The sequence below is a fragment of the Cherax quadricarinatus genome, chromosome 55 (assembly GCF_038502225.1).
Source record: "Cherax quadricarinatus isolate ZL_2023a chromosome 55, ASM3850222v1, whole genome shotgun sequence".
In the NCBI taxonomy this organism is placed as follows: Eukaryota; Metazoa; Arthropoda; class Malacostraca; order Decapoda; family Parastacidae; genus Cherax; species Cherax quadricarinatus.
Window position 1 is genome coordinate 8,056,296 of NC_091346.1, and position 27,608 is coordinate 8,083,903.

Genomic DNA, 27,608 nt, shown 5'->3' on the forward strand with positions numbered 1-27,608 from the left:
TGGTGGCCTAGTGGCTAACGCTCTCGCTTCATATGGCGAGGGCCTGGGTTCGATTCCCGGCCAGAGTAGAAACACTGGGCCTGTTTCTTTCCACCGGTTGTCTATGTTCCCCATCAGTAAAATGGGTACCTGGGTGTTAGTCGACTGGTGTGGGTCGCATCCTGGGACAAAACTGACCTAATTTGCCCAAAATGCTCAGCATAACAAGGGGCTTTCTATATAGTAGTATGTCACTGATGTCAGCTAGGCCTGTATACCATGTACATGTACTTGTAGTAAATAAAGATATTATATTATTATTGGATATCAGATTGGAGGGAGAGAGTATGGAGGAGGTGAATGTATTCAGATATTTGGGAGTGGACGTGTCAGCGGATGGGTCTATGAAAGATGAGGTGAATCATAGAATTGATGAGGGGAAAAGGGTGAGCGGTGCACTTAGAGTCTGTGGAGACAAAGAACTTTGTCCTTGGAGGCAAAGAGGGGAATGTATGAGAGCATAGTTTTACCAACGCTGTTATATGGGTGTGAAGCATGGGTGATGAATGTTGCAGCGAGGAGAAGGTTGGAGGCAGTGGAGACGTCATGTCTGAGGGCAATGTGTGGTGTGAATATAATGCAGAGAATTCATAGTTTGGAAGTTAGGAGGAGGTGCGGGATTGCCAAAACTGTTGTCCAGTGGGCTGAGGAAGGGTTGTTGAGGTGGTTCGGGCATGTAGAGAGAATGGAGCGAAACAGAATGACTTCAAGAGTGTATCAGGAAAGGTTGGAGGGAGGGGGTAAAGGAGGTTTTGTGTGCGAGGGGCTTGGACTTCCAGCGGGCATGCGTGAGCGTGTTTGATAGGAGTGAATGGAGACAAATAGTTTTTAATACTTGACGTGCTGTTGGAGTGTGAGCAAAGTAACATTTATGAAGGGATTCAGGGAAACCGGCAGGCCAGACTTGAGTGCTGGAGATGGGAAGTACAGTGCCTGCACTCTGAAGGAGGGGTGTTAATGTTGTAGTTTAAAAACTGTAGTGTAAAGCACCCTTCTGGCAAGACAGTGATGGAGTGAATGATGGTGAAAGTTTTCCTTTTTCGGGCCACCCTGCCTTGGTGGGAATCGACCAGTGTGTTAATAAAAAAAGAAATATTGTTATTATTATTATATTACATTGAAATCTCACCTGGATGGGAGAGTTTGCAGAGTGCTGCACAACCTGGGCTATATTAGTCAAGCTGCGGAAGTTGTCACACGTGATGGATCCAAACTGCGTTATGAAGTCATTTTCTAGAAGTCCCTGAAATATTATATGTACTATATAAAACATTACTCTTCACCAGAGCAAAAGTTTTAATTCTTAAAATCAGAGTTTCATACAATGATGAAGATAAAATTCTGCTGAAAAAAAAAATGTATTCAACTCTAGCACAGAACCATTAATTCTGAAGCATGTGATCTTTCTTAGTCCTGCCCGTTAAGGTGAAGAGGGGTTGTTCAGACAGTTTAATTATTTAGAAAGAGTGAAGTAAAGTAAGTTGACTAAGAGGGTGTATAACTAGGGTTGATGGATGAGGAGACAGGGAACATCTCAGGACTGAATAAAGGGTAAGGGAGGAGTAGGTTTTAAGTGGTAAAGAATTAAGCACCCAACAGGCATTTGAGAGCTGACTAGATCAGTTTGGAGGCAAGAAGGTTTGGGGAATTGACATAATATGCCATCAGAGTGACAGCATGGCAACATTTATGAAAAAAGTCAAGGAAACTAGTTAGTTGGACCTGAGTCCAGGAGATGGGAGGTACAGTTCCTGTGCTCTACTAACCTATCTTTATAATATTAATGTACATTCTTAGAAAATAAATATTTTTTATTTATATGTATATATTTTTAACCCTTTCAGGGTCCGTGCCGTAGTTCTATGGCTTTGAGTTGAGGGTCCAAACAGTAGATCTACGGCATGAGCTCAGCACACACTGATAAGCTGTGAGCTGTATATTTGGGCCTAGATATGAGAGAATACATCTATGTGGTATGTGTGCACCACATAAAACAAATCCTGCAGCACACAGTGTATAATGAGAGAAAAAAAACTGAGACCGTAATTTTCGATTAAAACAGCAACTTTGCAGTGTTTTTTCGTATGTTATTTATAGTTGTATGTATTTGCGATTTCTTGGTCTCATTTGATAGAATGGAAGATATATTACAGAAATAGAGATGATTTTGATTGGTTTTATTACTGGAAATGGTGTGAAACTGAGCTCAAAGTAGCGGAAATGTTAAATTTTTGTCGATGTTCAAGAGTAAACAGTAAATCTTCTATATTTTCGTCTGAATAAAAATTCATTATGTGAATAAAAAATAAAAATGAAATTCATTTGTAAAGCCTGAAAATGTACTTAATGAACAGAGGAAATATTAGTTTAGTGCCAGGAATGCCTGCATTGTTTATTCTGGATACTATTTTGAAATTGGAATACTGTATTTTGAACTTTGCATTAAATTGGCCAAATTACCAATTTCCAATCACTTTATTTTGTAGTTGAAACGGTTGACTTGGCAATTTCTTGTGTCCAATCGATAGAAAGAAGTAATACTAGTGGAATAGCTAAGAATTTGGTTGACTGGAATAATGTAACTGGCTTAAAATGGGAGTCAAAGTCGGCAAAATCGCCGATGCATAAATATCGCTGACACATCAAAATTCCCGAGAGCATAATTTTGTCAATTTTCCATCAAATTTCATACTTTTTGTTTTATTACCTTCAGAAAAAGATTCTCTACCATTTCATAAGAAAAAATAATAATTTTTTTTTTTTTAAATTCCTGGACCCTGGTGCACACTTTGAAATTTGGCCTCTGGACTCTGAACGGGTTAAAGATCCTGATAGTTTTTAGCATCCACCACTCCAATGTCTTCCAGTCATCCACAACTCCAAAGAATTATTTTCTGAATCTTCCTTGCTGGCTTTACTATACAGTGGTACCTCAGGATACGAAGAGCTCAAAACTCAAACAATTATGTAAGTGTATTTATGTAAGTGCTTTTGTAAGTGTATTTTTGGGGGTCTGAAATGCATTAATCTAATTTACATTATTCCTTATGGGAACAAATTCATTCGGTATCAGCACTTGAACAGCCTTCTGGAATGAATTAAGTTCGTATCCCGAGGTACCACTGCACTGACAAAAAAATATTTCTACAATACTTTTAGTGGTTTGAAAAACTTAGTTTGCCAATTTGATTACATTGTTTGGAACCTCATTCAGGAGTGCATGGTAGAGAGAGAGAGTGATACACTAAGAGTGTGCAAATTTTACTTATGCAGCAAAATAAAGAGCATCACATCATACAGGATCTATAGGATTTAGCTTCCAAACATTCCTGATGAGATTCAAATTAGAATCCACCACCAGGATTCCCTCCTCTCTGGTTCAATCTAGTTGGTACACCCTGAATGATCTAAATGATTTTTCTTCACATCCCATTACATTAAGACTTCAATAAATTCTTCACCTTACGATGGACAGGGCAAACTAACAGTTTGCAGCAATGTTCTCTGGCCTTGAGATAGCACCATAGCTCTCCATGGATGTCAGGCTCTCATACACAGCCTCCATACTACAGGCTTGTCTGTTTTTATCTACCTAGGAAACATGTTGATAAATTAGACACATGTGCAACACTTGGGTATCTTTAATAAGGAAACGTTTTGCCACACAGTAGCTTCACCAGTCCATACAAACGAGAATGGTGAAGAACAGGAGGAGTTTGAGGTAATCAGTCCTTCAGCCTTGAGTCGATGTAATCAGTCCATCAATCTTGTTCCTCACCATTCTCCTTTGTCTGAACTGATGAAGCCACTGTGTGGCGAAACACTTCCTTATTGAAGATACCCAAGAGTTACACATGTGTCTAATTTATCAACTTGTCAGTTCTCTGAACCATTCGTCTACATCTAGAAGACATCCTGATAGTAGACTCAACTTCAGTTTAGAAATCTACAAATCTCCAGACAATGAATGATCAGTGCATTTCTGAATACGAGCCATTAATCACCCAGTCAATATTAATCCCATTGCATTCCAAATTTAACTTGGCCAATCTTCACCTCTCCATTTCTGCAGACAAGTATTGTCACCTGCTACTTTGGGAGCAAAAAGAATACTTGAGCAGGAAAGTCTGCAATGGTGACTGATTTTGACAAACCTTTTGGGCTCAGTGCTCCATCTCTCAAATCCCATGAATACCTTCATGAAGAACACCTCATTCATGGACTGAGATGCATCCTGAATGTTTCCAGTCAGTCTTAGAGATATTGGCATCCCAATCAACTTTCCTTCCCTATAAACTGGATGAACCTGAAGGATCTTAGACATTTACCTCCATCTTCTATCGTGTGGAGAGAAACCTCTTAGGTACAGTATTTACCTTTACCTGTAGGCAGTTCTTAACCCTTAAACTGTCCAAACGTAGATCTACGTTTTTTCAACATTTGAAAGTACATATGTAAAAAACGTAGATCTTTTCTTTTTTTTTGCATTTGAAAACGTGTAAAAAAACTTTGATCTACTTTTTTTTGTTATATTTGAAAATCTGTAAAAAAACGCAGATCTACTTTTGGAGCACTACACATGTGAACGTAAATTTGTTTGGACAGTTTAAGGGTTAAAAACACAATTATGGTTTTTCTTACAGAAATGTAAGAAAATCAAAAGCTATATAAAAATGTAAAAAGACATTTGGGAAATACTGAATCCATACATTTTTCTTTATTATTATTAACACATCGGCCATCTCCCACCAAGGCAGGGTGGCCCAAAAATGAAAAACTTTCATCATCATTCGCTTCATCACTGTCTTGCCAGAAGAGTGCTTACACTACAGTTATAAAGCTGCAACATTAACACCCCTCCTTCAGAGTGTAGACACTGTAGTACTTCCCATCTCCAGGACTCAAGTCCGGCCTGCCGGTTTCCCTGAATCCTTTCATAAATGTTACTTTGCTCACACTCCAACAGCACATCAAGTCCTAAAAACCCTTTGTCTCCATTCGCTCCTATCTAACACACTCACACATGCTTGCTGGAAGTCCAAGCTCCTTGCACACAAAACTTCCTTTACCCCTTCCTTCCAACCTTTCCTAGGCCGACCACTACCCCGCTTTCCCTCCAATACAGATACATACACTCTCGAAGTCATTCTATTTTGTTCCTTCCTCTCTACATGTCCTAACCACCTCAACAACCCCTCCTCAGCCTTCTGGATAATAGTTTTGGTAATATCACACCTCCTCCTAATTTCCCAACTACAAATTCTCTGCATTATATTCACACCACACATTGCTCTCAGACATGACATCTTCACTGCCACCAGCCTTCTCCTTGTTGCAACATTCACTACCCATGTTTCACACCCATATAAGAGCATTGGTATAACTATACTCTCATACATTCCCCACTTTGCTTCCACAGACAAAGTTCTTTGTCTCCACAGACTCATAAGTGCACCACTTACCTTTTTCCCATCATCAATTCTATAATTTTTTTATTTTATTGAATTTTGATGAGCTGAAGCCAAATGGCTTTCTATAAAGTAGTTTATAAATACATGTGTGTCAAACACCCTAAATGTATAATATATTGTACTCCATTTTATAAAAATGAAGTTTGTTTGTTTACTTTGTCTTTGATGGGGCAAGCTGACCAACTGAACTAACTTGTCTATATAATTTTATTTCATTATATTTTTTTTTCAGGAAAGTTTGTGTGTTTACACCACTTACAAGAGTTTTCAAACATACATGATGTAATTCAGGGTGTGGAAATAGATAAGACATACATAAATTCACAATGCCACAATAGCTCTGTTTTATGTGACTACATATGTATTGTAACTTTTTTTAGGTGTCTAATAATAATAATAATAAGTTTATTTCTTTGTAAAGGTTACAATGTGTAATTACAATTTTGATTAGCTAAGTACAAAGATAGCCACTATCATGCCGAGGCATTTCGGGCAAACTAATCCTAATACATAGTAACTAATTAAAACTAGATAAGATAATAGTACATAGTAATTATTACTTAAAACTAAACATAGAATAGTGGTTAGCTGTTTTACAATCTTGTTTGGACTTAATCTTATGTATACTTAGTACAAAATCTAATTTACAAGGAATGGTGCAGGTGGTAATATTTTATGGAATGGCAGAATTAAAAGCCAGGTCACATGATAAAACTAGCCAGTAGATGTTTGGCTGATTTGGTTAATATTGTGCGATAAGATGATTTTTTAGCAGAGTCCTAAATTTATAAGTTGTCTGGGGATCCTTGACTTGTTCTGGTAGCGAGTTCCAGATCTTTGGGCCTTTTATGTCCATAGCGTTCTTGCATAGTGAGAGTTTTACTCAAGGGATGTTGAAAAGGGCCTTATGCCTTGTGCTGTGACTGTGCATTTTGTTGTAACTGTCGAGGAGTAGTTTTAGGGGGGGTTTAGAGTGGAGTTTAAAGTTCTGTATATGTAGTAGGCACAATAATAAGAGTGTATGTCTTGTATATTTAGCAAGTTGAGTCTTTTGAAAAGTGGTGGGGTGTGCTGTCTAGCACAGGAGCTGGTTATCACCCGCACAGCAGCTTTTTGTTGGATTATTAAGGGTCTAAGGTGGCTGGCTGTGGTAGAGCCCCAGGCAGATACCATAGGTGAGGTAAGGATATATTAGAGAGTGGTACAAGGTAAGGAGAGTCGTTTGTGGTACATAATAGCTTATCTTGGAAAGGATTCCTACTGATTTGGAAATTTTCTTGGCTATGTGATGGGTATGGGACTGAAATTTAAGATTACAGTCAAGGAGAAGACCTAGAAATTTGCCCTCCGTGTGTCTTGATATAGGGGAACCATTTAACAGTATGTTGAGTTGAATATTTGAGGCTCTGTTGCCAAACAGCATGAAGTAAGTTTTTTCTATGTTAAGTGTGAGTTTGTTGGTCATCATCTAAACATATATCTTCAGCAGTTCATTGTTTACAGTGTTTCCAAGCACAGCTGGGTCTGAATGGGAGTAGACATATGTAGTGTCATCTGCGAATAGAACTGGTGTAAGGAGTTGGGATGCATTGGGGAGATAATTGATGTAGATGAGAAAGAGGAGTGGGCCTAGGACACTACCTTGGGGTACTCCTACAGCTACAGGTTGGATAGCGGAGTTGACTCCATTTGCATGTACATACTGGTGTCTGTCGTTAAGATAGGATTTTAGGTAGTCAAGAGAATGTCGTCTTATGCCATAATGATTCAGTTTGAGGTGCAAGAGATTGTGGTCAACTGTGTCAAATGCTTTTCTTAGGTCGACAAAGAGCCCCAGGGGATATTCATTCTTATCGACAGCTGTGTACATTAGGTCAAGCATTTGTATAATAGCATCATTCGTGCTTTTTTTTGGCCTAAATCCAAACTGGCATGGGTTAAGTATGTTGTTGGATGTAAGGTAAGAGTAAAGTCGCTTGTGTATTATTTTTTCAAATATCCTGGATAGTAAGGGCAAGTCTGAAATGGGTCTGTAATTGTTCAAATCAGTTGGATCTCCACCTTTGTGGATCAGGGTGACCCTTGATGTCTTGAGTATGGATGGGAAGGTTGAGGAAGCTATAGATTTGTTAAACATTGTTGTAATAATGGGCGACAGTTCAGGTGCAGCTTTTTTATATATGAATGGTGGCAAGTTATCTAGATCACATGATTTGTTTTTTAATGATTTAATGATGAGTGAGACTTCAGTGGGATTAGTTGGAGCTAGGAATAGAGTGTTTGGATACTTGCCAGTGAGGTACTCGCTCGGATGGGTATTTGGAGCTAGGAATTTGGCTCGCTAGCTTTGATCCTACGGTAGAGAAGAAGACATTAAATTTGTCGGCCGTGTCTATAGGTTGCATGTGAAGTTCATCTGGTTTAGTTAAATCTCTCTCTCTATTTCCAGTCAGTTTTCTTGAGCCCTAAGTTTTGGAGAGGGTTTGCCAGGTACTTTTCATGTCACCATTCATTTCACTAAATCTATTTTCATAATACATTTGCTTTGAGTTACGTATTAGTTTTGTTAGTATTGATGTGTATCTTTTAGTAAATTCTTAGTAATTAAGCCTAATCTGAACTGCTTTTCAATTTGGTGCTTTTATTAATAGATTTGAGGATACTTCTAGTTAGCCATGGGCTGTTTAGCCTCTTTTCTGTGATCTGTTTCGTTTTGACTGGGCAATGTTTGTTGTAGAGGTTTAGGGTTTTATGTAAAAAAAATTTAGCTCTCTCTGCCAATCAATGGCACCTAGAGCTAATTTTAGGTTGTTTATCGATGTCTCGTCATGCAGGGGAAATGAGATCTTTCTTGTTTCTTGAGGCAGTTTAGATAAGTTGGTTATGAGAAAGGTAGGATAGTGGTCTGTGGTGTTATCTGTGATTATACCTGCTTGTAGTGAGGATATTATGTTGGTCCAGATATGGTCGAGTAACGAGGCACTAGTGTTAGAGAATCTTATTGGCTTTGTTATAGTGGGTAGCAATAAGCTGTTGTTCATAGCATTTGTGAAATCAACTACTGGAGGGTCGGTTGCTTGGATAAGGTTGATGTTGAAATCTCCTGCTAGTATCAGATGGTGTTTATTCAACTCTGACTCAATTATCATGTTTCTAAGGTTATTGCTAAAAGTGTAAGTGTTTGAGTATGGTAGTCTGTAGACTGCACCAACTGCTATAGGTTTCTTAAGTGTTCTTGATGTGAATTTAGCTATTATATATTCGCCGTTTTCGTCCCGTACACTAGATGATTTCACACATTCTAGTTCATCAGAGTAATAGATGGCAGTACCTCCTCCTGATTGGTCGGGCCTACAGTTATGTATGGCTGTGCAACCAGGTATGGTAAATTTTTTTTTTTTTTTTTTTTTTTCAACAAGTCGGCCGTCTCCCACCGAGGCAGGGTGACCCAAAAAAGAAAGAAAATCCCCAAAAAGAAAATACTTTCATCATTCAACACTTTCACCACACTCACACATTATCACTGTTTTTGCAGAGGTGCTCAGAATACAACAGTCTAGAAGCATACACATATAAAGATACACAACATATCCCTCCAAACTGCCAATATCCCAAACCCCTCCTTTAAAGTGCAGGCATTGTACTTCCCATTTCCAGGACTCAAGTCCGACTATATGAAAATAACCGGTTTCCCTGAATCCCTTCACTAAATATTACCCTGCTCACACTCCAACAGATCGTCAGGTCCCAAGTACCATTCGTCTCCATTCACTCCTATCTAACACGCTCACGCACGCTTGCTGGAAGTCCAAGCCCCTCGCCCACAAAACCTCCTTTACCCCCTCTCTCCAACCCTTTCGAGGACGACCCCTACCCCGCCTTCCTTCCCCTATAGATTTATATGCTTTCCATGTCATTCTACTTTGATCCATTCTCTCTAAATGACCAAACCACCTCAACAACCCCTCTTCTGCCCTCTGACTAATACTTTTATTAACTCCACACCTTCTCCTAATTTCCACACTCCGAATTTTCTGCATAATATTTACACCACACATTGCCCTTAAACAGGACATCTCCAATGCCTCCAACCGTCTCCTCGCTGCTGCATTTACCACCCAAGCTTCGCACCCATATAAAAGTGTTGGTACTACTATACTTTCATACATTCCCTTCTTTGCCTCCATAGATAACGTTTTTTGACTCCACATATACCTCAACGCACCACTCACCTTTTTTCCCTCATCAATTCTATGATTAACCTCATCCTTCATAAATCCATCCGCCGACACGTCAACTCCCAAGTATCTGAAAACATTCACTTCTTCCATACTCCTCCTCCCCAATTTGATATCCAATTTTTCTTTATCTAAATCATTTGACACCCTCATCACCTTACTCTTTTCTATGTTCACTTTCAGCTTTCTACCTTTACACACATTCCCAAACTCATCCACTAACCTTTGCAATTTTTCTTTAGAATCTCCCATAAGCACAGTATCATCAGCAAAAAGTAACTGTGTCAATTCCCATTTTGAATTTGATTCCCCAAAATTTAATCCCACCCGTCTCCCGAACACCCTAGCATTTACTTCCTTTACAACCCCATCTATAAATATATTAAACAACCATGGTGACATTACACATCCCTGTCTAAGACCTACTTTTACCGGGAAACAGTCTCCCTCTCTTCTACACACCCTAACCTGAGCCTCACTATCCTCATAAAAACTCTTTACAGCATTTAATAACTTACCACCTATTCCATATACTTGCAACATCTGCCACATTGCTCCTCTATCCACTCTATCATATGCCTTTTCTAAATCCATAAATGCAATAAAAACTTCCCTACCTTTATCTAAATACTGTTCACATATATGCTTCAATGTAAACACTTGATCTACACATCCCCTACCCACTCTGAAACCTCCTTGCTCATCCGCAATCCTACATTCTGTCTTACCTATAATTCTTTCAATTATAACCCTACCGTACACTTTTCCTGGTATACTCAGTAAGCTTATTCCTCTATAATTTTTACAGTCTCTTTTGTCCCCTTTCCCTTTATATAAAGGGACTATACATGCTCTCCGCCAATCCCTAGGTACCTTCCCCTCTTTCATACATTTATTGAACAAAAGTACCAACCACTCCAACACTATATCCCCCCCTGCTTTTAACATTTCTGTCATGATCCCATCAGTTCCAGCTGCTTTACCCCCTTTCATTTTACGTAATGCCTCACGTACCTCCCCCACACTTACATTCTGCTCTTCTTCACTCCTAAAAGATGGTATACCTCCCTGACCAGTGCATGAAATTACTGCCTCTGTTTCTTCCTTAACATTTAAAAGTTCCTCAAAATATTCTTGCCATCTACCTAATACCTCCATCTCCCCATCTACTAACTCCCCTACTCTGTTTTTAACTGACAAATCCATATTTTCCCTTGGCTTTCTTAACTAGTTTAACTCACTCCAAAAATTTTTCTTATTTTCATTAAAATTTCTTGACAGTGCCTCTCCCACTCTATCATCTGCTCTCCTTTTGCACTCTCTCACCACTCTCTTTACCTTTCTTTTACTCTCCATATATTCTGCTCTTCTTATAACACTTCTGCTTTGTAAAAACCTCTCATAAGCTACCTTTTTCTCTTTTATCACACCCTTTACTTCATCATTCCACCAATCACTCCTCTTTCCTCCTGTCTGTCAAATGTTGTCTGAGCCAGGTTTCAGTAAGTATAATGAAAGTTATAGTAGCACTTAGAGACTTAAGTAGTGCAATGAGGTCTTCGTAATGTTTACTCAATGATCTAACATTGTAGTTGAAGACTGTAATGTTCTTGCTGACACTGAGAAGAGTATTAGCCTGACTAGCAGTGTAGTAATGGCAATTACTGTTTGGACTATGTGTGCTGTTCAATAAGAGGTTGATATCAGGATCGATACTTACATTCATAAGGGGTATGTGGAGAAATAGCCGTTACAATTATTAAAGAACAAAAAGACCAAAACAATGATGTTAAACCACTAACAATTATGAACTTATGAACTAAGATAGTTAAACCACTACCAATTATGAACTTATGAACTAAGATAGTTAATTTAAATCTAAAAAAATAATGGAGCTACTGAAAATTAAAATGAAACACTTTAGCACCTTGATTATTTCAAAGCTAAAAGTAATGCTTTCAAGTATAAAATAAGACAGAGAATAAAACACTTAAGTACGTGGATTAGCACCATGAATAGCGCCTTAGGTGTCTTAAGTAGCTGGGAATTAATTACTGTTATTCACTAACAGTCATGAAAATATGGATTAGAATACGGGTAAATTCTACTAAACTACAGCACTGAACATGGTTGATAATGTGTTGAGATATGGCTTAACAAGATTCAGTCAGACCAGTGAATGAGGAAACATGCTAGTTCTAGATCATTTATTTCAAACCTACAACCCGTGTCTGATAATTTTACCACGATAATGCCATCACGAGTAAAGCACTGTTTTATTGATGCATTATCCCGTTTAAGTTTTCGAAGTCTTTTCTGCAACATGAAGAGACCCAGGCAAATCTTAGCTTTCAGTAATATTCACTGTCTCTTCCCTCATCATTACTGCTAAGGCACTTCTTGTGTAATGATGTAAATACCTTTTTCTGTAAAGAATAGGCTTGGTGTGCATGAAGTTGAGGGACAGATATAACTTACATTAGATGGCTTGTGTGTTCACCATTGCATATTTAACCCTTTCAGGGTTTCCAACGTACTAGTACGGCTTACGCGCCAGGGTTATTGACGTATACTAGTACACATAAATTCTAGTGCATTCAAATCAAGCAGGAAAAGGCTGGTAGGCCTAGATGTGAGAGAATGGGTCTGGGTCTGCATGGTCGGTGTGCATGGTAGGAAAACAATCTGGGATCCAGTGGTGCATTGTGGGAATGCCATTTTAGTACACCTTGTTCACTATGCCTCGTGGTAAGAAACTCCTCACTCCTCGGTGAATTGGGACACTTTTGTTCGCCAGTGACAATTCTAATACAGATGGAAGTGCCAGTGAAGATGAGTTTCAAAGTTTTGATGAGGTTGTGACTGAAACTAATGACCATAATACCAGTAATAGTGAGGAAAACCCAGACGACCCTCAAGGTTCCACCTCTGATGCTGGGCCATCTTGTTCATGTTCAGTTGTACCAGAACAAAAGAGGAAACTCCTATTTTCCCATATCGAGAACTCAGATGTGAGCAATGGTGATGATAGTGATAGTGAATATGAACTACAAGCTCTTGAAAACAGTTCCAATAGCGATAGTGAAGTGGAATATTCTCCAGTGAAGCGTCAGTATATGATGATATATGATGGTATATGCGCTCTGGTAGTGTGCCATATGCTATTCCAAGGGGAAGGAGTACATCTCGGAGTACATCCCGTGGCTGTACAACAGGAACAGATAGTGAAAATGAAGATGATAGTGTTGCAATTGGGATGGAAAATGTGCATGGTGGTGGTAGTGGTGGTGCCAGCTGTAAGGCACCAGCAGTGGGCCATGCTGCCACCCACGCCGCCAAGTCAGCTCAGCTACAACAAAGGCCACCATCCCCCACCCACCCACTACACCAGCCTCCACAACCACAACCTCCACAACCACAACCTCCACAACCACAACCTCCACAACCACAACCACCTGTCAATATCCAGTACCCACCAGCAGACCGCACTTGGGACTGGCAGAAAGCTGACAATTTTGTTCCCAATCCCCATCACTTTGATGAAACTCAAAGTGGAACACGGCCATCTTGTACACTTTGGAACAATGCCACTGAATTAGAATGTTTTGAGTTATTCTTTGACGAACCCCTGATGGAAATTATTGTCAGGGAAAGCAACAGATACTTCGAGTACACCATGGCAAACACAATAATTTCACCAAAATAACACCTACACCAGTGGAAGGAGACAACTGTGGCTGAGATGTATCTTTTTTTTGCCACAATAATGCTTATGCCACATGTGTATAAGCACAGTATCAAATCATACTGGTCAACAGACCGCCTGACTGCAACCCCAGGTTTCAGTGCTATAATGCGAGTGAATCGATTTGTGCTACTATTATGTATGCTTCACTTCTCAGACAAAACCATGTCTGACAGAAACGACAGATTATATAAGATTAGGAATGTGTGTGTGTGTATCTAAAACAGAAATTCAATATGTATTTTTTCCCTTCAGGAAGCTTGTTATTGATGAGTCTTTGATTCTGTTCAAATGAAGACTCTCATTCAAGCAGTACATACCAAGCAAGAGGAAATGCTTTGGTATAAAGTTTTTTGTGCTTTGTGACTGCTACAATGGTCTTGTATTGGATATTATTGTGTACACTGGAAGTAATACATTGCAAAATACCAGGAAGTTATTGGGCATCTCTGGTGATGTGGTTAGAACAATGATGGAACCATATCTTGGTAAGGGGCATATATTATATACTGATAACTGGTACACAAGCCCCTTACTCAGTGATTTTTTGCAAGTAAACATGACAGATGTGTGTAGCACAGTGCGTGGAAATCGTAAGCATATGCCCAGGTTTGACACTGGCACACGTAGAGGTGAGGTGCAGGCGTTTGCTGCCAATGACATCATGGCATTTCGGTGGCATGACAAACGAGATGTCACACTGTTGTCATCAGTTTACCCTAATGAAATGACAAACACTGGCAGGCAGAATAGAGAGACCAATGAACCCATTCTAAAACCTGCAGCTGTGATTGACTATACCCTCAACATGCGCTCAGTGGACAAATGTGACATGCAGATTGGGCTTGCTGATTGTGTTTGCAAGAGTTATAAGTGATGCATAAAACAGGTCAAGGATCCCCAGACAGCTTATAAATTTAGGACTTTGCTAAAAAATCATCTTATCTCACAATATTAACCAAATCAACCAAACATCTGCTGACTAGTTTTATCATGTGACCAATAGGCTCTTAATTCTGTCAATCCATAAAATCATTTTGTTTCTCAATATTAACCAAGCCTGCCTAAACATCTGCTAATTAGTCTTATCATGTGACCTCCTGGCTTTTAATTCTGCCATTCCATAAAATATTATCACCTGCACCATTACTTGTAAGTTTTTGTACTAAGTTTACATAAGATTTATCAAATTTCAAATAAGATTGCAAAATAGCTAACCACTATTCCCTGTTTAGTTTTAAGTATAATTACTATGTATTATTATCTTAGCTAGTTTTAATTAGTTGCTATGTATTAGGATTAGTTTGCCCGAAATGTCTCGGCATGATAGTGGCTATCTTTGTACTTAGCAAATCAAAATTGTAATTACTCATTGTAACCTTTACAAAGAAATAAATTTTATTTATTTATTTTATTTTATTTATTTATTCTGGACATTTCCATGCTCAATGCTTTTAATACATGTATGTATAAGACAAGGGCCAGAAACAAACTACCATATGGCAAATTTTGTTTGTCTGTCATCAGACAAATAGTATTCAAGTACCAAGGAACAACGCCTGCAATAGAAAACCGCCCACTAAATTATCAACAACTACCTTCTTAACTCAAGCATGGTGATCACTTCCTAATAAAACTGGCTGATACTTTCAAGAAAAATGCTCAGAAGAGGTGTTACGCCTGTGCACATAAAAAAAAAAGCCCACAACAACACAGAGACACTCGTTTTATGTGTGAGGAGTGTAAAATACCACTGTGCATGACACCATGTTTCAAAGACTTCCACAGGCTGCAGAACTTCTAGAAACATGTCCTGTGACTGTATATGTGTATATAAAATGTAGAAAAATAGTAATAAACAACATTTTATATTGTTCGTTTGTGTAAACAAGTTTTGTAAACAATATACAGTGGACCCTCGGCTAACGAAGGCATCGCCTAACGATAAATTCGCCCAACGAAGCGTTTGAGCTTAAAAATTTTGGCCTGGCCAACAATGAAAAACTCGACCAACGTGATTCATCCCGAACCTGTCCGTCCAGCCTGAGCGCCTCAGCTGCCCTGCCATCATTGTTTATAACCAGGGTGGCCGGTCCCATGCATACATTCGATACATTTTGTATTATTCCATTGTTTTTAGTGCTTATAACTGCTAAATAAGCCACTATGGGCCCAAAGAAAGCTTCTAGTGCCAACCCTGTGGTAAAAAGGGTGAGAAATACTATTGAAATACTATCGTACCACAGTCAGCTGCTGCTGCACCACCGTCAACTGCTGCTGTACCACGGTCAGCTGCTGCTGCTGTACCACGGTCAGTTGCTGCTGCACCACCATCAGCTGTTGCTGTACCATGGTCAGCTGCTGCTGCTGCTGCTGTACCATGGTCAGCAGCTGCTGCACCACCATCAGCTGTTGCTGCACCACCGTCAGCTGTACTACTCGAAGATGTGGAGAGACTCAGGACAAAAAGGGACTCCCAGGACACAAGCCTATGAAAGACAGGCTAACTCTCATGTTTTGTTGTAATGCTAGTGGGGATTGCAAAGTGAAGCCTTTACTCATGTATCACTCTGAAAATCCCAGTGTGTTGAAGGAAAACAGTGTCTAATCACTCATCAATACTCTTCAATAAAGGTAAGTGTCATTTTAACATTTATTTATGTAGTTATTGTGCATGTCTCATTGTTTTCTTTGTAGGGAAATGTATATTTCATGAAAAAAAAAATAATTTTTTTAATACTTTTGGCTGTCTGGAACAGATTAATTGGTTTCCATTATTTCTTATGGGGAAAATTAATTCGACTAACGATAATTTCGTCTAACAATGAGCTCTCTGGAACGAATTAATATCGTTGGCCGAAGGTCAACTGTAGTGACAACAGTGTTTGTACAGTTATTGTGTAGTATAGAAAGAGAAAAAAATTACAAAATGGTGCTCATATTGGTCTCACAGGCCATAAAAGTTACTTGAAAAAAAAAGCAAAAATAAAAAATAATAGAAAAAAGTAGAAAAAAACAAATAAGTGATTACCGGGTGACCGGCAGTCAGCGATGATGCCATATGCAGTTCACTTTCTGTCAACTTCACGCCTCCATATCTCGGTAAGTATTGATGGCAAAAAAAAATTTTTTTAACCTATAATGTTTAGAAAAAAACTATCTTTTCATAAGAAAAAATAATTTTTTATTTTTTTTTGAAAATTTTTTGACCCTAAGAACCAGCCTGAGAGAGGGCCTGTCAACCCTGAAAGGGTTAATTTCTGGGGAATCCCTCTAAACTGTCTTCACCATAACTTGTAAGAATACTTCCAATGTCATTATACCTTGGAACCATCATAATTTGACTTTCACTCAAATTACAGGTCTGCCATCACAAATCCAACATCACTGGGACCTGCAGTGAGCCGGATTATTGAGTTTCCCAGATTATGGAGTGATTAGGTTAGAATACACTTAATAAAGTTAACCAACTTGACTTACACAAGAAAGTTCATTGAACATCAGCAAAAATCGAACATTTCCACTACTTTGAGCTCATTTCCATGGACTTTTCATCATGAAACCAATCAAAATCATATCTATTTCTGTAATACATATACGTATCTTCCACTCTATCAAGTGAGACCAAAAAAATGAGAATATAACCATAAAAACAATAAAAAATATACAGCTAAGGGGCGGCTAATGGCTGAGAAGTGAATTCCGTTATTTATTGTCCAATTTCTTTCATTTTTGGTGTACGCTAAGAAGCATCTTTCCATGATATACTGCCCAAGTTTCAATAAGATAGCCTAACAAACAACTGAGAGAGAAAAATATTTACCAAAAATCATATATGGCAAGCCCAAGCCAGGTACAGTGGATCCCTGGGTAACAACGTCATCGGCTAACGAAAAAATCGGGTAGCGATACGTTTTTGCGTCAAAATATTGGCTTGGCTAATGGCAAAGAACTCGGTTAAGGACATTCGTCCTGAACGTGTCCAAGTGCCCTGAGTGGGCAAGGCCACTTGATGTACAGCCAGTGTGCCATTGTTTACAAGCCAGGGAGGACGATTCCACGTACAATATATTTTGTATTGTTCCATTGTTTTTGGTGCTTGTAACTGTTAAATAAGCCACCATGGGCCCAAAGAAAGCTTCTAGTGCCAGCCCTGTGGTAAAGAGGGTGAGAAATACTATTGAATTGAAGAAAGAGATCATCACAAAATACGAAAGTGGAGTGCATGTCTCCAAGTTGGTCAGGTTGTATAACAAACACCATTCAACCATTGCTACTATCTTGGCCAACAAAAAGGCAATCAAGGAGATCGCAAATACTCGAAGATGTGGAGAGACTGTTGTTGGTGTGGATCAACGACTGTTTCTCAGTCAATAATATGTGAAAAGGCAAGGCAGTTGCGTGATGATCTAATTAAGAAAATGCCTCCAAATACTGCTGATGATGTTAGTGAATTTAAGGCCAGCAAAGGTTGGTTTGAGAGATTTAAGAATTGTAGTTGCATACACAGTATGGTAAGGCATGGTGAGACTGCCAGTTCTGACAAAAAAGCGGTTGAAAAATATGTGCAGGACTTTAAGGGGTACATAGAAGCTGAACAATTAAAACCTCAACAAGTGTTCACTTGTGACAAAAGAGGCCTGTTTTGGAAGAAAATGCCAAACAGGACCTACATTACTCAGGAGGAAAGGGCACTCCCAGACATGTTTTGTAGTAATGCTAGTGGGATTGCAAAGTGAAGCCTTTACTCATGTATCACTCTGAAACTCCCAGAGTGTTCAAGAAAAACAGTGTCGTCAAGCCTAAATTGTGTGTGATGTGGAGAGCAAACAATAAGGCATGGGTCACTAGGGGCATTTTCTTTGATTGGCTCTATGACAAGTTTGGTCCCACTGTGAAAAAATACCTCCTGGAAAATAAATTGGATCTCAAGTGCCTCCTAGTAATGGACAATGCTCCTGCTCATCCTCCAGACTTGGAAGAGCAAATTGTGGGGGAGTTTAGCTTCATCAAACTGAAGTTTTTGCCTCCTAATACCACTCCTCTCCTCCAGCCCATGGACCAGCAGGTCATTTCAAATTTCAAAAAGCTGTACACCAGTGTTTCAAAAGTGCTTTGAAGTGACGTCAGACACTGAACTGACCCTAAGAGAGTTCTGGAAAGATCACTTTAGTATCCTCAGTTGCATAAATCTTATAGGTAAGGCTTAGGAGGGAGTGACTTGCAGGACTTTGAATTCTGCTTGGAGAAAATTGTGGCCAGAATGTGTACAAGAGAGGGATTTTGAAGGGTTTGGGGCTGACCCTGAGAATCTGTGTCTTTGGGGAAGTCCATGGGGGTTGGAGGTTAGTGGCGAGGATGTAGAAGAGTTGGTGGACGACGGCGATGAAGAGCTAACCACTACAGAGCTGCAAGAGCTTGAGGTGCAACAGCAACAGACCACAGCTCAGGAATTTCCTTCAGAGGAGGAGGAAGAGAGAAGGAGGAAGTTGCCTTCATCAAAGATTAAGGACATTTGTACAATGTGGACAAAGGTGCAAGCATTTATTGATGAACATTACCCAGGCACGGCTGTTGCAGGCCGTATTGGCAACATGTACAATAACACTATTGTGTCCCATTTTAGAGAAATCTTAGAGAGACACCAGAAACAGAGCTCTCTCGACAGATTTTTGATGTGACAGGGGTACAGTGACTCTCAAGCTTGTCCTGGTGGCATTGAGAAACAAAGAAGGGAGGTAACCCCAGATAAGGACTTGTTACCTCAAGTCTTTATGTCATATTAGATCAAGTGTGATAGGCAAATAAGCCATAGTGTTGATATTAGCATAATAATAAAGTATATTCCCTTGCATCACGAGACTGAACTCATGGCAACCGACAGTGGCTTCAAAGTCACCTTATCTTTTATGGACAATGTACTGTGTATGTGCTTTACACATCCTCTGCCCTCCTCCCATCTTATCACTCATCAGTAAGTCCTCAATAAAGGTAAGTGTCATTTCAGTAATGTTTATTCAGCATGTCTCATTGTTTTCTGTGTAGGGAAATGTATATTTCATGTAAAAAAAATATTTTGTTTAATACTTTTGGGTGTCTGGAACAGATTAATTGGATTTCCATTATTTCTTATGGGGAAAATTAATTTGGCTAACAACAAAATTGGTTAAAGACAAGCTCTCTGAAACAGACTAATGTCCTTACCTGAGGGTCCACTGTACTAGAAATAAGTCACTTTGTCTGACTTTTTTGGGTTATCCTAGGTTCTCTACACATATGCTGCTATGTATGATAGTCTATGTAGAGAAAATAGCTTTTTTGTTTCAGTTTTATGGTGCACTACGAGTGTATATTACAGTTAGCCTTGTGCTATACTCTGTTTTCTCTAATATAAGCCCCCAAGACAAGGATAAGAGAATGGTACTTGTATCCCACATCCTCTTCATACCTCTGTTGAACCGCTCGGTATTATGCCAAATATTATTCACTCTGGAGTATTTAACTTGTTTTTTTGTTATTTATGTTGTTTATTATGTCATATTAGATCAAGTGTGATAGGCAAATAGGCCATAGTGTTGATATTAGTGTAATAATAAAGCATATTCCCCTGTATCACGAGACTGAGCTCATGGCAACCGACAGTGGCTTCAAAGCCACCTTATCTTTTATAGATAATGTACTGTGTATGTGCTTTACACAACGAGAAAAATTTCTTTTATTCATTGGAACCATGGCTAGGGCTAAAAGCAAGCAGGCTATAACAATAAATGTTGAAAAGGAAATTGGAATGACTTATGCAGCAAGTAGAACCACCAAACAGTAGCAGCAGGTTGGTGTGGCAACCCTGGAAATTTGAAACTATGCTAGCTGAAATTAGTGCCAAATAATTGATGGAACCGGATGTCTGATTGCCGGATTTGTGATGGCAGACCTGTATTACATTTCTTTGTTAAGATGCTAAATGTTGTATTGGATCTGTGCCTCCAGGAGAGGTCCATATTTACCCTCTGGGTGTCCAACCAGGTAAGACTGAGACTTTAAACTGAAGGTTGAAGTGGGATCCTCTGGGCCTAAGATCTACAGTCACAGCAATGTATATCCTATCAATACTGTATGCATAAAGAGTATCGTGCCTATGTAACCTGTAGGCACCTTTCCAAAAGTCTAGATAGATTAAGCTCTAGACTGTCACTGGTAGCCCTCCAGGTTTTGTTTGGAGGAAAGGACGTCTCCCACCAAGGCAGGGTGACCTAAAAAGGAAACACCTTCACCATCACTCACACAATATCCCTCTCTTTGCAGAGATACCCAGATATGACAGTTTAGATGTCATTCCAAACAGCCAATATGCCAAACCCCTCTTTTAAAGTGCAGGCATTGTACTTTCCACCTCCAAAACTCAAGTCTGGTCAACCAGTTTCCCTGAATTCCTTCACAAAATATTACCCTGCTCACAATCCAACAGCTCATCAGATCCCAAAAACAATTCATCTCCATTCACTCCTAACATACTCACACATGATTTCTGCATGTCCAGGTGCCTTGCACACAAAACAACTTTTACCCCCTCCCTCCAAGTTTTCCTAGGATGACCCCTACCCCTCCTCCCCTCCACTACAGATTTATACACCCTCCAAGTCAACCTATTTTGCTCCATCATTTCTAAATGACCAAACCACCTCAATAACCCCTTTGCAGCTCTCTGAACAATACTTTTAGTAACTCCACTCCTCCTCTTAATTTTCACACTACGAATTCCCTGCATAATATTTACACCACCCAACTGCCCTTAGACATGACATTTCCAATGCCTCCAGCCTCTTTCTTGCTGCAGCATTCACACCCACATAAGAGTGTTGGTACCACTATACTCCCGTACATTCCTTTCATTGCCTCCATGGATAACGTTTTTGTCTACACAGATACCTAAATGCACCACTCACCTTTTTTTCCTTCATCAATTCTACAGTTAACCTCGTCCTTCATAAACCCATCTGCTGACAGATCTACTCCCAAATATCTGAGCATATTCACTTCTTCCATACTCCCTTCCTCCTATGCGAGGTTAGGTAAGGTTCGTCAAGAAACAGGACAAGTGTTTCCTGACACAGATCTTAGTCAGATGATCCGCCATTGGAGCTTTTGGTCACCTGACTGAGGCTTTCTGCTGGCTTACCAGTCCACCCATTTAGAAATTAATGGTTATTAACTCTTTGACTGTCGCGGCCATATATATACGTCTTACGAGGTACCGTGTTTGACGTATATATACTCATAAATTCTAGCGGCTTCAAATCAAGCAGGAGAAAGCTGGTAGGCCCACATGTGAGAGAATGGGTCTGTGTGGTCAGTGTGCACCATATAAAAAAAATCCTGGAGCACACAGTGCATAATGAGAAAAAAAAAACTCCGACAGTTTTTTTTTAATTAAAATGCCGACTTTGTGGTCTATTTTCATATAGTATTTATGGTTGTATTCTCGTTTTCTTGGTCTCATTTGATAGAATGGAAAACATATTACAGAAATAGAGGTGATTTTGATTGATTTTACTATAAAAAAGAACCTAGAAATGGAGCTCAAAGTAGGGGAAATGTTTGATTTTTGCCAATGTTCAAAAGTAAACAAATGATGCCATTGTCCAATAAATGTCCAACTAGCCATTCTAATATGCAGTCATGAATGGATTGATGTTATTTATACAATTATTACAGTATTGCAGTAATCTGCATAATAGTAAGTCTTCTATTTTTTGTTTGAATAAAAATTCAAAATAGAAAGCAAGAGTAATATCAGAGGGGCCTGGAGACATGACTGATGAGCAAAGAAAATGTTATTTTAGAGCCAGGAATGTCTGCATTGTTCATTCTGGACCTTATTTTGAAATTGTCATATTTTTTAGTTTTCGTGAAATTGGCCAAATTGCAAATTTCTGACCACATTATTAGGTAGTTGAAATCGGTAAATGGGCAGTTTCTTGTACTCAGTGGATAGAAAAAATGGAGTTCGAAAGAAATAGCTATGAGTTTGGGCGACTGGAACAATGGAATTAGCCGAAAATAGGGCTCAAAGTGCGCGAAATCGCCGATTTGTAAACAGCGCCGAGGTCGCTAACTTCGCGAGAGCATAATTCCGTCAGTTTTCCATCAAATTTCGTTTTTTTGGTGTCATTACAATCGGGAAAAGATTCTCTATCATTTCATAAGAAAAAATAATTTTTGTTTTTTTTTTAAATTTTGCGACACTAGGAGACACCTCAGGATTGGGGGTTGCGACAGTCAAAGGGTTAATATAACCATTTCTTCCTTTTTTATTTTTAATGTGATATCCATTTTTTTACCTGACTCATTTGATACCCTCAACACCTTACTCTTATCTATGTTCACTTTCAGCTTTCTTTGCACACCCTCCCAAACTCATGCACTAACCTTTGCAACTTTAGAATCTCCCAAAAGTACAGTATCATCAGCAAAAAGTAACTGTGTCAACTCCCATTTTGTATTTAATTCCCCATAATTTAATCCCACCCCTCTCCCCAACACCCTAGCATTTACTTCTTTTACAACTCCATCTACAAATATGTTAAACAACCATGGTGACATTACACATCCCTGTCTGAGGCCTACTTTTACTGGAAAGTAATTTCCCTCTCTCCTACACACCCTAACCTGAGCCTCACTATCCTCATAAAATTTCTTTACAGCATTTAGTAATTCACTACCTATGCCATACACTTGCAATGTCTGCCACCTTGTTCCCCTAGCCACCCTATTACATGTATATTCTTCTTTCTTCTTTCAACACACCGGCTGCATCTCACTGAGGTGGGGTGGCCCAAAAGGAATGAAAGTCTCTCCTTTTACAATTAGTAATGCATACAGGAGAAGGGGTTACTAGCCCCTTGCTCCTGGCATTTTAGTCGCCTCTTACAACATGCATGGCTTACGAAGGAAGAATTCTGTTCTACTTCCCCATGGAGGTAAGAGGAAATAAACAAGAACAAGAACTAGTAAGAAAATAGAAGAAAACCCAGAGGGGTGTGTATATATATGCTTGTACATGTATGTGTAGTGTGACCTAAGTGTAAGTAGAAGTAGCAAGACATACCTGAAATCTTGCATGTTTATGAGACAGACAAAAGACACCAGCAATCCTACCATCATGTAAAACAATTACAGGCTTTCATTTTACACTCACTTGGCAGGACAGTAGTACCTCCCTGGGTGGTTGTTGTCTACCAACCTACTACCTATTCTATATCCATAAATGCAGAGATGCCTAAAAATAATTTGGTTTAGAAGAATTTATTCCCTGGTTGTGAGTTCCTGTCTCCTGAGACATGCATTTCACACATCTAAGTTTAGCTGCCTCCACCATGATTTGGATCATCAAACACATAATATAATAAATAGTTTTGTGTAGAACACTAATTTCTGCATAAAAGCATGATGACTCACAGAGATCTAGTGCCATCTGCTTTTCACTCATCATCATTAGTTGCCAAAGGCTGAGAAAAAGGCTCATAGAGTTCAAAAGTGCAAGGTAGTCATTACTGAGAGTACAGTGGACCCTCCGTTAACGACGTCATTGGATAACGTAAAAATCGGATAACAACACGTTTTTGCATCAAAATATTAGCTCAGTTAATGACAAAGAACACGGTCAAAGTCATTCGTCCCGATCGTGTCCATGCGGCCTGAGTGGCCCTGCCACTCCATGTACATCCAGTGTGCCATTGTTTACAAGCGAGTGAGGACTATTCCACGCATACATGCGATACATTTTGTATTATTCCATTGTTTTTAGTGCTTGTAACTGCTAAATAAGCCACCATGGGCCCAAAGAAAGCTTCTAGTGCCAGCCCTGTGGTAAAGAGGGTGAGAAATACTATTGAATTCAATAAAGAGATCATCGCAAAATATGAAAGTGGAGTGTGTGTCTCCGAGCTGGCCAGGTTGTATAACAAACCCCATTCAACCATCACTACTATCTTGGCCAACAAAAAGGCAATCAAAGAAGCTGTTGTTGTGAAAGGTGCAAATGTGCTTAAAAAACAGAGATTGCAAATACTCGAAGATGTGGAGAGACTGTTGTTGGCGTGGATCAACGAGAAACAATTATCAGGAGATGGTGTTTCACAGTCAATTATATGTGAAAAGGCATGGCAGTTGCATGATGATCTCATTAAGAAAATGCCTGAAACTAGTGCTCATATTGGTGAATTTAAGGCCAGCAAAGGTTGGTTTGAGAGATTTAAGAATCATAGTGGCATACACAGTGTGATAAGGCATGGTGAGGCTGCCAGTTCTGACAAAAAAGCGGCTGAAAAATATGTGCAGGACTTTAAGGGGTACATAGAGGCTGAACAATTAAAACCCCAACAAGTGTTCAATTGTGATGAAACAGACCTGTTTTGGAAGAAAATGCCAAACAGGACCTACATTACTCAGGAGGAAAAGGCACTTCCAGGACACAAGCCTATGAAAGACAGGCTCTCATGTTTTGTAGTAATGCTAGTGGGAATTGCAAAATGAAGTCTTTACTCATGTATCACTCTGACACTCCCAGAGTGTTCAAGAAAAACAGTGTCGTCAAGCCTAAATTGTGTGTGATGTGGAGGGCAATCAGTAAAGCATGGGTCACTAGGGACATTTTCTTCAATTGGTTCTATGACGTGTTTGGCCTCAGTGTGAAGAAATACCTACTGGAAAATAAATTGCACTCAGGTGCCTCCTGTTAATGGACAATGCTCCTGCTCATCCTCCAGACTTGGAAGAGCAAATGGTGCCGGAGTTTAGTTTCAACAAAGATAACTTTTTGCCCCCTAACACCACTCCTCTCCTCCAGCCCATGGACCAGCAGGTCATTTCAAATTTCAAAAAACTGTACACCAAAGCAGTGTTTCAAAAGTGCTTTGAAGTGACCTCAGACACTGAACTGACCCTAAGAGAGTTCTGGAAAGATCACTTCAGTATCTTCAGTTGCATAAACCTTATAGGTAAGGCTTGGGAGGCAGTGACTTGCAGAACTTTGAATTCTGCTTGGAGAAAATTGTGGCAACAATGTGTACAAGAGAGGAATTCTGAAGGGTTTGGGGCTAACCCTGAGGAGCCAATGAAAGTTGTGGTATTGGGGAAGTCCATGGGGTTGGAGGTTAGTGGCGAGGATATGGAAGAGCTGGTGGACGACGACAATGAAGAGCTAACCACTACAGACCAGCAAGAGCTTGAGGTACAACAGCAACAGTCTACAGCTCAGGAATTTCCTTCAGATGAGGAGAAGGAGGAGGAGGAGGAGGAAGAGAGATGGAGGAAGTTGCCTTCTTCAAAGATTAAGAACATTTGTGCAAAGTGGATTGAAGTGCAAACCTTTATGGATGAACATCACCCTGACACAGCTGTTGCAAGCCGTGCTGGCAACATCTACAATGACAATGTTGTGTCCCATTTTAGGGAAATCTTAAAGACATGCCAGAAACACAGCTCTCTGGACAGATTTTTGGTTCGACAGGGGTCCAGTGACTCTCAAGCTGGTCCTAGTGACATTAAAAAACGAAGAAGGGAGGTAACTCCGGAAAAGGACTTGGTAACTAAATTCCTTATGGAAGGGGATTCCCCTTCCAAACAATTGCAAACTCTTCCATCCTCTGCCCTCCTCCCATCTCATCACTCATCAAATATGTCTTCAATTCAATTCAATTCAAGTTTATTCTCTATAAGGGTTACAATGTGGGGTTTACAGGTTTTGGGTATTGTGTGGTTTACATGTTATAAAATACTAATTACAGAGGGGGCCACTAGGACACCTAGCCTGGCTAGGCATTTCGAGCAGACTTAGATTAATTCTTAACATTAAATCCTTACAGATTATGGTATTAAGGCTAAGTGACTACATCATAATTTGTGAGTTTAGCAATGTGAATACTTTTGTTTTGGCACAATACAAAGTGTCTACATTGGAGTATCATAGGCAAACTTATGACTAGTTAGGATTTATTATTTTAAGATTAAGATTAGTATTTATGGGTTTACAGTGAGTGGGTGAGTGAGTGTAATTGTGAACCACCAGGTGGTTATCATGTAGTTAGTTGTCAGAGTGGATCAGGGAGATAAGATGTTTTCTAACTGTAGTTTTGAAAGTGATGAATGTGTCTGCAGTTCTAGAGTTTTCAGGTAGGGTGTTCCAGATTTTAGGTCCTTTGAAATACATTGAATTTTTGTAAAGGTTTAGTCGAACACGGGGAATGTCAAAGAGATGTTTGTGTCTGGTGTTATGCCTGTGGATCCTGTCACAACTATCAAGAAAGCATTTTAGGTCAAGGTTAATACTGGAATTTAAGGTCCTGTAGATACAGATTGCACAGTAGTAAGTGTGGATGTACTGAACAGGGAGTAAGTTTAGATCTATGAAGAGTGGGGGGGTGTGTTGCCAGGGATAGGATTTAGTGATTATTCTTACTGTGGCTTTTTGTTGGGTTATTATTGGCTTTAGGTGTGTTGCTGCAGTTGAACCCCAAGCACAGATAGCATAGGTGAGGTATGGATATATAAGTGAATGGTACAGTGTGAGAAGGGCAGTTTGCGGCACGTAGTATCGTATCTTGGAGAGGATCCCCACCGTTTTGGATACTTTTTTGGTTATGTGTTGGATATGGGAGCTGAAATTTAGGTTGTTGTCGAGGTATAGGCCAAGGAAATTGCCCTCATTATGTCTGGCAATTAGAGTGTTGTCAATCTTAATGTTAAGTAGCGCAACACCTGCTCGGCTACCAAACATAATATAGTAGGTTTTGCCAGTGTTAAGTATAAGTTTATTGGCTGTCATCCAAGTCGATATTTTGAGCAGCTCCTCGTTAACAATGGTGTTGAGGGTGGCAAGATTAGGGTGGGAGATGACATAAGTCGTGTCGTCAGCAAAGACAATGGGTTTCAGGTGTTGGGATATGTTTGGAAGATCATTGATGTAAATGAGGAAGAGCAGGGGTCCAAGGACACTTCCCTGCAGAACTCCGGTATCAAGTGGCTGTATTGATGAGGCTGTGTCTTTAACGGTGACATACTGATACCTATTAGAAAGGTATGATTTAAAATATGCAAATGCATGGCCTCTTATACCAT

General features: G+C 39.5%; 1 protein-coding gene across 8 annotated transcripts in view; it reads right to left on the reverse strand.

The window, feature by feature from the left end:
* The window catches only part of LOC128698979 (26S proteasome non-ATPase regulatory subunit 9), a 69,296-nt gene that overhangs the window by 20,080 nt on the left and 21,608 nt on the right, over positions 1-27,608 (reverse strand). For all 8 annotated transcript variants that reach the window (XM_053791481.2, XM_053791483.1, XM_053791475.1 and 5 more), the window contains one exon: positions 1,169-1,282. In XM_053791481.2, coding sequence (XP_053647456.1) covers positions 1,169-1,282 — 114 coding nt within the window. The remainder of the gene's footprint in view (positions 1-1,168; positions 1,283-27,608) is intronic.